The following is a 12,927-nucleotide window of genomic DNA, read 5'->3' as shown; positions in this document are numbered from 1 at the left end:
GGCTATTCCCATGGGGAATATAAGTCTTTAACAAAGCAACTGCAAATTCATTTTATGAAGAAAAAGCACATGTAGATAACAGATTCATGTGACTTAAATTAATGAACTGTAATAACTGGTAAATGTAATACTCTATATGAGCAATCTGCCACTTACTGTCCCACTTTCAGATGTTGTCTTACAGATCTGTTCATCTGAATAATTAATCAAAGTACTTTAATATACACCTGTAGTTCACAGGATATTTTGTGAGTAGTGATGGTAAAAACAAACTCACTGTTACAGAAACATAACTAGTTTAGTAAAATGTTGGCTCTATATTTTTATGGTTCTAAGTCACATTTTTTTAATAAATCCAACAACCGCTACTTTCTATTACATACTATCTTCACGTCTTCTTACTGGCTTTTTCAAAAGTATTCTTAGTTTTTTTGCAAGCAAATTCAAAAGACTGCCTGTTAGAATATTCTGAGTAGTGTGTATGAGTTGCATGGCTGCAACTCATTTTGAAATTGTATAACTACAGGTGACATACAGCTTCCTCTTTAACAAGAAGCAGGAGCTCTTACATAGCAGAACTACAATAGCAGGACTTGTGATTTCCAGAGGAATCCATTATGGTTATTTCCATTCTACGTTGTGTGGAAGCTGAGTCACAGAACAAGTATATTTGCTATTTGTCAGCTTATTTAAACATACGTACGTGTTTCGAAGTATCAAAGGCTGAGAATTTTGACATATATGGGTTTGTGCAATGAGTTCATAGAAACTCTGAATGGTCACACAGACACAAAACATGCGCTCTTCAGTCTCTATAAGAGAAAACGCAGTTTTTAGACTCACCCAATTTTTCAGTTGGGTGACAAATCTTGGTGGCCTTTAAAGTCCTACCTTTCATCTGTATTCATCAAGAAAAACTTTTCACATTTTCAATGTCTTAGTTTACAAAACAATATGAATGTAACCTAAGAATGACTGTTAGTGTTGTGCTGCTGTTACGTGTTTTCTTGCTTGTTTTTAACTTACGTGTTTGAGAATTACAATTCAGCATTGTGTTTTCATTGATCTCTTTCTCTTGAGCCTGCAATTTTGTGTTGGCATCTACAGAGTACCATATCATAACTGAGGAGATAATTAAGATTAGGTTGTTCAGTGATTTACTTGGCTTATTACATAGATAGCTAATAACAAGTGATTAAGGTAGCAGACAGACAAGTTTTTCTCTACTCTTTGGTCTACAATCTCTACCATGGCTTACTTACCTATGGAGGTCCTGATTCCAAAAGGCACTGATTGTTTGGGACCCCAAGACAAATGAAGTTCCAATTAGTTCTCTTGTCCTCCTTTAAAAACAAGTATTTGTAAAAAAATAGTTTTCACACTGTATGGTATTATTCCTGGGAGGAGTACTTTGAAGATTAAGTGGTAAATTCAATCCCCTCTTTAGCTGTATTCCTTGGTGATTTATCTTTAGTTAATTTATATAGCTAAATATCATGAATTAGATAAGAACAGTATAGATAATCTCTTAATTTATTATTTCTGATCGTTTTTTAACATGACAAAATTGAGCGTCAATATTTCTGTCTTGCATGCTGTGTTAAACTGAAAGTCACTGATAGGATGGTTTTTCCTCATGCTATAGCAATAGTTTTCTGGTCCTTCTACATGTTAAGTATATCTAGTAGTCCCTAATCTTGAGAAATGTATCTGCTTTTACAAAGAAGACAAGCCTTTAAAGAAGAAGCCAACCTTTTGTTTGTTTGTTTTTAACTGCATACAAGTGCAGGTGTTAGTCTCACTTTTATGAATTTTCAAATGTTTATATGCATATAGTATATAAATGAAAATTATTCTGTAATTCAAAAAAAAGGTCTGAAAACTCCTTGTTGGTATGTTAAAAGTGTTAACTATGAAAATGCAATGTAAAAGCCTTAAAAATCCTAAGTCCTCTGTCATTTAGGAAGATAGAGGAAGATGAGGAGTGAGGAATGAGGGGGGAGGGAAATTAATGCCCTGCTTGTGCCCACACAGAGAATTGCTGTTTGGCTTCCATCATAAATCACAGACTGTATCTTCCATTTCCTGCTGAACATATGTTAAACATCTGAGAAGGATCATGCAGGCAATAAATATGAAAGTTAGTAGCCTAAAGGCTTCCCACCCCCACTCCCCCCCCCCTCAAAAACAAAGATCGTTTCTCTGTAACAGATCAACCAACCAGTCAGTAACTCATCTGTGGAAGATTTGGTATGTAGCTTTCTACTCCATGGTGGAAATGCCCTGCTTAATTTAGCACAGAATTCGTTCATGAGCAAGGATAAATTGTTCTTTCTGATTCTGGCAGAATGTGGATTCCTTCTCTTTTAAACCTAACTCTGTTCTCCAACGACTTTCACAGTGCGTCCAGACATTAGACATACCAGTACTTTGCAGATATTTATTTACTAGCAAAACTCATCTTAAAAGTTGTCAGCTCTAATTATGTGTGCCACTTATATAGAAGCACAATAGAGGAAAATAAAAATGGGCTTCTTACAGTTTGTAGTTATAAATAACATATATTACTTGTGGATATCCACACAGAGAATTGAGATAGAGACATAAAAGTGTGTGCCTGTATATACATATTAATATATATGTAATACATATACTAAAGGTATACATAGTTATTTTGTGTATATAGACTGCACATGCTGTTAGTGTAGTATAATTTAAGCAAAGGAACGTAGTATGTCTTATGGTGATTTTTTTCCCCTCAATTATTATTTCTCAGAATGACATATCTGTTGAGCTATGATCCCATTAACCAGACAGTCCTGAAGAAACAAATTGGTGCCGAGGACCTGGTATGCAAACTGTACTTACCTGAGAAGGAAGCAAGAATAGAGGGTGTGTATACTTTGAACTAGATCTAGACTATTCTCATATACTTAATACACATTGACTGTTGAAGTTTATTCCTGGAATGCATATTTTGTTTTAATTTCATCCAGAACTCAGCTTAGTGTGACTCCATGACTGCACAGTCATGCAATCCAAAGCACAGTAAGTAGAGACAACTAATGGATTTACCTGAAGGCCAAGTAGTTGGAAGAAAGGTGTTCAGCTGTTTAAATGTAAGAATTTGTACCTAATAATAAGGTTCACGAAGTAAACAACCAAAATGACACCGTGGTTGCTCACTAGATTCTGTGTGAAGTAGTGACTTGAATTTTCAGCAGAAATAAAATAAAGAGTTTGGCTTGCCTAAGTCTTATTTTGTTTCAGTCAATTTAAAATACAGTAAAATTCACAAATGTTTTTAATATTGCAGCCTGAAACTTGTGCAGAGTTTTACAGCATGAACAATGAGGTGCAACTTTTTAAGAGAACTTTCAACACATAGACTGTAATTGCAACTAACAGGAATCATGAAATCTAGCATTTGTTAGTCTCAGAGAAGCAGTAGGAGGTTCTACTACTGTAATTACTCCCAAATCAGAAAAGGTTTGATTTTTAAGCCATACTGCATGCACAATTGTCATCCTTAACTTATCACCTCTGGGGCATAGAGTTTGGTTCTGTGTTGCACTTCAGTTTTTGCATTTGTCCACTGTCATATAGTGGCTGTAAGCTTTGTAGGTGTTTTCCCTGAGTTAAACCATGTATGTGTCTATCCCAAACACTGGATGGTCTTTGGGAATATGCAGCCATCAGTTTGACCTCTTCAGATTCCAAGGAAATAGGTGTCTGTTAATAATTTTCCAGGTTGTTTTTGGAGTTGAGGACTATGGTGTGCAAGAACAAATACTCATCATGTGATTTTGGAGACTGTTCATCTATCTGTAAATCTGAACACAGGAGGCTACCAGTGACTGTGCCTGCTGCTGTATCTATATCCATTAGTCTTGCTGTTCAGACCTTTGGGTTTGCCACTGTCTCAGTCTGTGATTTTCTATGGCATTGCTTTTCTTCATCCAATTAAAGGCAGCTGTACAAAAATTCTGTAGTGTTTTGAGCTGACTCACTGTTTTCAAGGTGTAGAATCTAAGGGAAAGCTCAAGGTTTGAGCACTTCTGGCACTGTTTTCAGTACTTTTTGTTTCTCCAGACTTTCCTTGAACATTTCTGTGGGAATGTTTTTTAGCATTAGCATTTTAAAATGCTTGTTTATTCTGATTCCTGGGAGGACAAATTGAAGGGGATTGGAAAAAAAAAATCAATCCCCAGCTTTTGAGCAATTTGTAATACTCTAAAAATAAATTGCCACTAAACCTGTGCTACCAGATAGCAAGACATGTCTGTGTCTACCCATTCAACGAGGCTCTCCCTAAGTGTTGCTAGACCTTTCATATACCAAGACTTTCAATACTGTGGTTGTTTACATCTAGTAGGCACAAGTAAGCCACCTACATCAACCATATCTGCCTCAATATTTCCATTTCATCCTATTGTACTGTATTAAGCCAAATAATCTTTCTTCATTAAAGCATGATTAAAGCATTCATTTTTCATTAAAGTTTAAGGTATATTTTGAGGAAAATTGTTTATATAAAAATCACATTTTGAAGATGAATAAAGTGAAAGATCCAATTCTTAATATGTTTAAAAGTTCCAAAAATACAATGTTGAGTTTTGCAATATGACAATAATCTTTGCAACCTTTATGTAAATCTAACTACAGCTTTAAAACCCATTTGTCTCTCTGTTGTTTAATACAACTCTAATGGTTGTTCTAAAGAAAGTGAAACATTTAAATTTAGATACTTCATAAAGTCATTTAATGAATTATGAATATTCTTTAGGTAATATTTTTAGTGTGAGACTGACGCGGGGGGAAACTTTAGCATCTGCTAATTCACATTGCTTTAGGCTGTGATTGAAGCTTGAATTAAAGGTGCTCCTTTAATATTCTTCTTGATAATAACTGACTGCTCTGTGAATCTGGCTTCATTTTTATTTTAGTTCAAATGTGAATTACTTACTAATGGATGGAATGTTCTGGTAGAAGAAAATTTATTTTAGTTAGAATATTTAGGTTGGAGGTAGGACAGTATTTTGCTTTCTGCTTACCACAGAAAGTGTGTGTTACTGTTGCTAAAAATATAAAAGATTTTTGCTTTGGGAAAAGTGTGACTTAGGAAATTAATAATGAGATTTGGAGCATGTGGAATCCAGCTTCTGATGCATGACGCAATGCCATAAGTCATGTTTCCTGTAAAAATGTACAACTGATTGAGTCTCTTGAGTGCTGACTGAATTTCCAAGCATTGAATTCTATTGTGCTGATGCTTGAAATGATTCCCTGAATAGTACGTGTGGAACAAACCATTCCCATTACAGAAATCAAGACTAATAAAAGAGTTTAAAAGTACACTGCAGAATTTGAATCTTAAAGTAGTATTCTGCTAAGTGACCCAGTCTGCAAATTGTGTTTTAATATTCAGTCATGTTCAAAGCAAAATTTTCTAATGGTGATTGAAGTATTTGTAAATGAGCTGTTAAAATGAACAGAATCTTATTAGTCCATTCTGCTCCGTTTATGACTATGAAATGTTGTATATTTTGTTAAAAGATGTATCAAAAATCTTTTGAGCAAATGCTATCAAACAGATGTAAATTCAAGGATTTCTGGAAGCTTTTTTGGCTGTGTGGTGAACATTCTTGGAATTTTACTAAGATACTTATAATAGGTGTCACTGTGAATGTCTGAAGTCTCCTTACAAGCAAATAAAAACAAAAAGATGTTCTTCCTTTTTTAGAGATGATACTCCAACCTTGGACATCTTGGATGGTAATCTAACCTTGATCAGTTTACTGTATTTTTATTTCCCATTTCTAATTTTTTTCCAAAGCAGGCATTTTATTATTTAGATAGTGTTCAACTCTGTTCCAAATGGCAGACTGTGTCCCACTTAATAACAGGAGACAGGTTGACCAGTCTTATTGTTTGACATAGTCTTGTAACGTAGTCTTGTCTGACGTAGTCATGGACTACCATACAGATGAGGGGAGTGATATTGCCCTCTATGTCAATGACCAGCTGGAGTGCATGGAACTCTGCCTGGAGGAGGATGAGGCACCAGCTGAGAGTTTATGCGTTAAGATTAAAAGGAGGGCAAAGACAGGTGACATTATAGTGTGGGGGTCCACTACAGGACACCTGACCATGAAGACCGAGTAGATGAAAGCCTCTGAAGACGGGTAGGAGAAGCCTCACATTCATGAGCCTCTTGGGGGGTTTCAACCAACTCAATATCTGTTGAAGGGACAACATAATATGGCATAAGCAATCCAAGAGGTTCCTAGAATGCGTTGATGATAACTTTCTTCTTCAAGTGACAGAGGAGTCGATGAGGAGAAGTGCTATGCTGGGCCTTTTTCATACCAACAAGGAGGAGCTTCTGGGGAATAAAAAACCCAAAGGCATCCTTGGGTACAGTAACCATGAAATGGTGGAATTCAAGATCCTTGGTACAGCAAGAAGGGCACAATTCAAGTTCACAACTGCGGACTTTGGGAGAGCAGAATTTGGTCCCTTCAAGTATCTACTTGGTAGATCCTCCCAGTATCATGGGATAAGCCCTGGGGGGAAAAGGAGCCCAAGAGAACTGACTAATGTTCAAGGATCACCTCTTCCAAGCTCAAGAGCAATGCATAGCAGCAGAGAGGAAGTCAGACAAAAATGCCAGGAGGCCTCCATGGAGGAACAATGATCTCCTGACCAAGCTCAGATACAAAACCAAAACCTACAGAGGGTGGAAGCAAGGACAGGTAGCCTGGAAGGAATACAGTGAAATTGTCCATGTAGTGAGGGATCAAACTAGGAAAGCTAAAGCCCAGAGAGAATTGTATCTGGACAGGGACATCAGTGGTATCAAGAAGGTCTTCTGTATGTATGTCAGTGATAAAAGGAAGACTAGGAAAAATGTAGGCCCTCTCTGAAAGGAAAAAGGAGGCCTGGTTACCCAGAATATGGAGAAGGCTGAGGTACCCAATGACTTTTATGCCTCCATCTTCACCAGGAAATGTTCTAGCCATACAGCCCAAGTCACAGAAAGCAAAGGCAGGGGCTGGAGGAATGATGAACTGCTCACTGTAGGAGAGGATCAGGTCTGAGACCATCTAAGGAACCTGAATATGCACAAGTCCATTGGACCTGATGAGTTGCATCCAAGGATTCTGAGGGAACTGCCAGATGAATTTGCTAAGCCACTATCCATCATGGTTGAGAAGTTGTAGCAGTCTGGTGAAGTTCCATCTGACTGGAAAAGGGGAAACATAACCCCAATTTTTAAAAAGGGAAAAAAACGAAGACCCAGGGAACTACAGAGCTGTCATTCTAACTGCTTTGCCCAACAAGATCATGGAGCAGATCTTCCTGGAAACTGCTAAGGTGTGTTGATTGGTTACAGCCAACATGGCTTCACTAAGGGCAAGTCATGCCTGACAAGTTTGGTGGTCTTCTATGATGTGGTTATGGCATTGATGGATAGGAGAAGAGCAACTGATGTCATCTACCTGGACTTGTGCAAAGCATTTGACACATGACATCCTTGTCTCCAAACTGGAGAGATGTGGATTTAACAGATGAACCACTAGGTAGATAAGCAATTGGCTGGATGGTGCAGTCAAAGAATTGTGGTGAATGGCTTGATGTTCAGGTAGAGACTAGTGATAAATGGTATTCCTTTGGGGTCAATACAGGGACGGGTGCTGTTTAACATCTTTGTCAGTGACATGGACAGTGGGATCGAGTGCACCCTCAGTGAGTTTGTCGACATCACCAAGCTGTGTGGTGTGTTCAACATGCTTGACAGAAGGGATGCCATCCACAAGGACCTGGACAGGCTTAAGAGGTGGTCATATGTGAGCAGCATGCAGTTCAATAAGGCCAAGTGCAAGGTCATACACCTGGGCTGGGACAATTCCAAACATGAAACAGGCTGAGCAATAAGTGGATAGAGAGCAGCTCTCCAGAGAAGGACTTGAGGGTACTGGTGGATGAAAAATTTGACATGACCCAGTGATTTGTTCTTGTAGCCCAGAAAACCAATCATATCTTGGGCTACATCAAAAGAAGAATGGCCGGCAGGATAATGGAGGTGATTTTCCCCTCTGTTGTTCTCTCGGGAGACCTACCCTGGAGTACGGTGTTCAGCTCTGGAACCTGCAGCATAAGACATAGACCTGTTCGAGGGGGATCAGAGGAAGGCCACAAAGATGATCAGAGGAGCACCTCCAGTGTAAAGAATGGCTGAGAAAGTTTGGGTTATTAACCTAGAGAAGAGAAGGCTGCAGGGATGCCTTACACTGACATTCCAATACTTAGAGGGGTCCTGCAAGAAAGACTAGGAACAGACTCTTTATCAGGAATTATAGTGACAGGACAAGGTGGTGGTTTTAAACTAAAATCGGGTTAGTTTATATTAGATATAAGGAAGAAATTCTTCAGAGTGAGGGTGGTGAGGCATTGGAACAGGTTGCCCAGAGAAGTTGAGAATACCCCATCCCTGGAAGTGCTCAAAGCCAGGCTGGATGGGGCTTTGAGCAGCCTGGTCTAGAGGGAGATGTCTCTGTCCATGGCAGGGGAGTTGGAACTAGATGATCTTTGAGTCCCCTTCTAAGCCAAACAATTCTATGATTGTATGTTGTGTTTTCTTTTTTTTTTTTTTCAAACCCATTCAAAGTTATTACTATATACCTGTCATCGATTGTAGGCCAAATTGACTGCATAATATAAGTACTGCATTTTAGTAGTAGCCTGTAACACATAATGCAAAATGTTGTGGGAATAGCAGTTCTATAAGGCTTTTAGCAAAACTCCCTAGATCAGAAAATTAAATGTTTGTTGGTAAATACATTTATTTATTGGTTTATTGAAAGTATCGTTGTTTTGGATTGATGCTCTATGTGTTTTGTGTTTTTGTGTTTGTTTTGTTTCTGTTGTGTTTATTTTGTTGTTTTGTTTTGTTGTTTTTTATTCACCTCTGGGCTTCTTTTCTCTTATTCTTTGCATGGATTTTTTGTTTTTTTCTGTGTTTATTTTCCCTCCATTTCTCCCTTATCTGCCATCCAAGTTTAATGTTAGATCTTTTTGTTTTGTTATGTTTTGACTTGTTTTGTTTTGCTACTACTCCACACTCTTCACCCTTTGGACTAGTAATAGAATCCCATCTATTTTGAGCAGATGAGTGAGATGCACTACTTTAATATCTCGTGGTTTTGTATGCGTCTTCTGCTGTAAGGATAAGTGCTTTGTAAAGAGAAATAATTATGAAGTTCTGTTTATGCAGTGTGCAACCATTCAAGTGACAAATTACCAGGAACAGGGTATGAATATCCCTGTGGAAACTGCTAGAGTTCTAGAGCTGCTTCTTTCCTTTTTGAGAAGGAGCAGAACTCTTTGGGAGGATATTCCTGTTCTCTTTGGTCATGAGAATCAGTTTTAGCTGGCCTTAATTCAGTGTCTACCCAGTGCAGTTTTTAGGTTATCACTGTAGTAATATCTGCAGAATAGTTCCAACAAGTTATCAGACTGTACAATTGATTAGTTCAGGTTCAATATCTAACAGCAAATACAAGTTAGCTGAGATGCATATCTAGTCAAACTTTACACACGAATTCCCCCATTTTTCACCAAAATATAGCTTTCTGTCAAGGTGAAAGTTTTCAGAGGTGTACCTGTTATAAGACTTAAATGAAAAAAAAAAAGTAGGGAAATGAAAACATATCAAAATCCTAACAAGCCTGGCTTTCAAAGAAAATGTTTAAGAGTTATATTTTTAATGTTCTTTTATGAAGTAAATTGCAAGGGAAACCTTTTATTTTTTCTAAACAAGAATCTTGCAAAAGCATTTCGGTCTACAAAAAGTGGAAGTTCTTCTTGCCTTTTAAGTGGCTGGGTAAGTGAGAGTTTTGTTCTGAAATCTAATAATGCATTCATTAAGGTGAGAGGGGAATATACAGAAAAGTATAAATGAAAAGACAATAAATATTTCTTCGTACCTCTCTAATTGAAAATCTTGAGCCATTAATATGACACTATTGCAACATGTCTGTAAGTCTTGTAAAGTTTTGAGGGTTTTTTTCAACCTACTGGTTGATTTAAGTGATTGGGGCAATGAGAGCATAGAGATTTGTTTTTCAGTCGGTGAAAATTGTAAGATATTTCTTTGAAGACAGCCAAGAAGAGTTCCTATGTTCTTCCCAGTTTACAGTTTTACCAGACAATAAAGCTAATGAAATAGTTGGGAGGTTAGAAAGAAGCCTTAGCATGGCATCAAGAAGTACCTGTGCCCATACCCCCAGACAAAAGCACATGAATTTGGATTTTGCAGAAGACCTTTTGTTTCCAGGTATAACCCCTGATAACCCCACAAATTTCATGAGTAAACAGATTCCTGTTTAAAAATTTTATTTTTTTTAATATAGATAAACAAGCAAAAAGTCAGAACTAAATAAAAAGTGGTGACATTCTAAGCAGTACACTCAGATTACTAGGCAATACCCTCCAATAAAGAAGCATTATAGCCAAGATTGATTTTGTAAAGATGATAAAAGATCTGAAGAGATTAGCTGATTGTTCCCTGAGATGAGAAATTCAATTCCCTACAGCCTCAAAGGAAAAGATTTGTAGAGTGCTAGAAACTTGATGAAGAACATAGGACTGAGGATTAACAGCAAATAGCCTTTGTCTGTTCTTGAAAAATACTTTGCTCATTTTTGGTCTTGTATGCTTAACTCCTGGTTTTAAAATAAGTGACCCACCAGTAGTCCAGGCTGTCTGGTTTTGGTGTAGATTCTTTTCTTATTCCCTTCTACCATTAAGAAAGAAGAAAATCCATTTTTCATAAGAGCTAGGGACAGTTTTTCATGTATTTCTCTGTATGACAGCTTAAGTTTCCAGATTCTTTGGAAGATCAAAGTAAAATTTCATTTTAAGGACCTTAATCAATATGCACATAAAACTATATTTTATATCACAAGCAGAATGATGTCCAAGCAAATAAAGAATTTCCTTTATAGAAAACACAAGATAACAGCTTAGTGTATTTGCATGCAGAAGCAAATGGAGAAAAGATAGGCTATTGTAAATAGTTGTTGGATATAAGAAATAGACTTGCTGGATATAAAACACAGACTCAAGAGAAATGCTTTGCTTTCTTTTGGGACAGTCTACAAAAGGGAGAAACATAATGTTGGTTGTCTGCGCTAAAGAGAAACAGAATGGTTTATGTACTTTGTGTCATGTGTGGAGTGTGCACAATAGCCTACTCCTTTTTTTTCTGTATTTAATATGCATAATTATGTGTATTTCTTAATATGCAAAAATGTACTATTTGGCAGTTTTCCCTGAGAGTCACGTAAATGAATATATGTCTGAATTCTCAGAAAATATTTGAAATATTTCTCAGAAAATACTTGAAACTGGTAGTAATTCTTACAAAAAATTCCTGGGCAATTTTGGATGCCCTAAGTGATTTCCTTTTGAATCCTTTAACTGTTTGCATTCAAAAGCAAAACAAAATCCTAAATTCGCATCTGCAACAATAATTCCTTCCCTAAACCTGGTATTTATTTAGTGATTGCTATGTAGTAAGTAGAAGTAACTAAAAGGTTTTTGATGAATGCTTTATTTCTAAGTGTTTAGAAGAAAAGAATATCACTGAAGAGATGAAGAGTAGCAAATTCATGCCAGGAGTGGACTTTTCATGGTATATTTATTCACTACGTTTTCATGGATAAGTGATAAAGTTTGTTTTGCTGGTTGTTTTTTTGTTTTTGTTTTGCTTTTCACAAGTGTATTTTTCACTTCTCATGCAACAACAGTAGTTAAGTGAAGTTCTTTTACAGAACTATTTTAACTGTAGTTGAAGTTAAGTTCTTTGTTTAACCTCAGATGTTTTTTCTCTCCACTAGTTGGTGGAGTCCCTTGGGAGGCGGTTCTGAAGGGCAGAGGGGTCCAGGAAGGCTGGGCGCTCTTCAAGAGGGAAATCTTAATAGCGCAGGAACGATCTGTCCCCTCGTGCCCAAAGGCGAGCTGGCAGGGAAGAAGACCATCCTGGCTGAACAGAGAATTGTGGCTTGATCTTAGGAGAAAAAAGAGGGTTTATAATCTTTGGAAAAGTGGGCAAGCCACTAGGGAGGACTATAAGGATGTTGCGAGGCTGTGCAGGGACAATATTAGGAAGGCCAAATCTCATCTGGAGCTCAATCTGGCTACTGCTGTTAAAGGTAACAAAAAACATTTTTATAAATACATCAACACAAAAAGGAGGACTAAGGAGAATCTCCATCCTTTACTGGATGTGGGGGGAAACTTAGTTACAAGAGATGAGGAAAAGGCGGAAGTGCTTAATGCCTTCTTTGCCTCAGCCTTTAGTGGCAATAGAATCATAGAATCATAGAATATCCTGAGTTGGAAAGGACCCTTAAAGGATCATCAAGTCCAACTCTTGACACCGCACAGGTCTACCCAAAAGTTCAGACCATGTGACTAAGTGCACAGTCCAATCTCTTCTTAAATTCAGACAGGCTCGGTGCAGTGACCACTTCCCTGGGGAGCCTGTTCCAGTGTGCAACCACCCTCTCTGTGAAGAACCCCCTCCTGATGTCAAGCCTAAATTTCCCCCGCCTCAGCTTAACCCCGTTCCCGCGGGTCCTGTCACTGGTGTTAATGGAGAAAAGGTCTCCTGCCTCTCGACACCCCCTTTCGAGGAAGTTGTAGACTGCGATGAGGTCTCCCCTCAGCCTCCCCTTCTCCAGGCTGAACAGGCCCAGTGCCCTCAGCTGTTCCTCGTACGTCTTCCCCTCCAGGCCTTTCACCATCTTCGTAGCCCTCCTCTGGACACTCTCCAACAGTTTCATGTCCTTTTCATACTGTGGTGCCCAGAACTGCACACAGTACTCGAGGTGAGGCCGCACCAGCGCAGAGTAGAGCGGG

General features: G+C 38.0%; 1 protein-coding gene across 7 annotated transcripts in view; it reads left to right on the top strand.

Annotated features, from left to right (window-relative positions):
* The window catches only part of LOC101797104 (histone-arginine methyltransferase CARM1), a 70,395-nt gene that overhangs the window by 13,613 nt on the left and 43,855 nt on the right, over positions 1 to 12,927 (top strand). For 2 of the 7 annotated variants that reach the window (XM_072031315.1, XM_038171132.2), the window contains exon 2: positions 2,777 to 2,892. The exons of the other annotated variants lie outside the window; for them this stretch is intronic. In XM_072031315.1, coding sequence (XP_071887416.1) covers positions 2,778 to 2,892 — 115 coding nt within the window. In that variant the 5' untranslated portion in view covers position 2,777. The remainder of the gene's footprint in view (positions 1 to 2,776; positions 2,893 to 12,927) is intronic. 7 annotated transcript variants of the gene reach the window in all.

Source organism: Anas platyrhynchos, chromosome Z, assembly GCF_047663525.1.
Source record: "Anas platyrhynchos isolate ZD024472 breed Pekin duck chromosome Z, IASCAAS_PekinDuck_T2T, whole genome shotgun sequence".
Taxonomy (NCBI): domain Eukaryota; kingdom Metazoa; phylum Chordata; class Aves; order Anseriformes; family Anatidae; genus Anas; species Anas platyrhynchos.
Note: the sequence above shows the minus strand (reverse complement) of the source record. Positions and strands in the feature narration are given on the sequence as shown.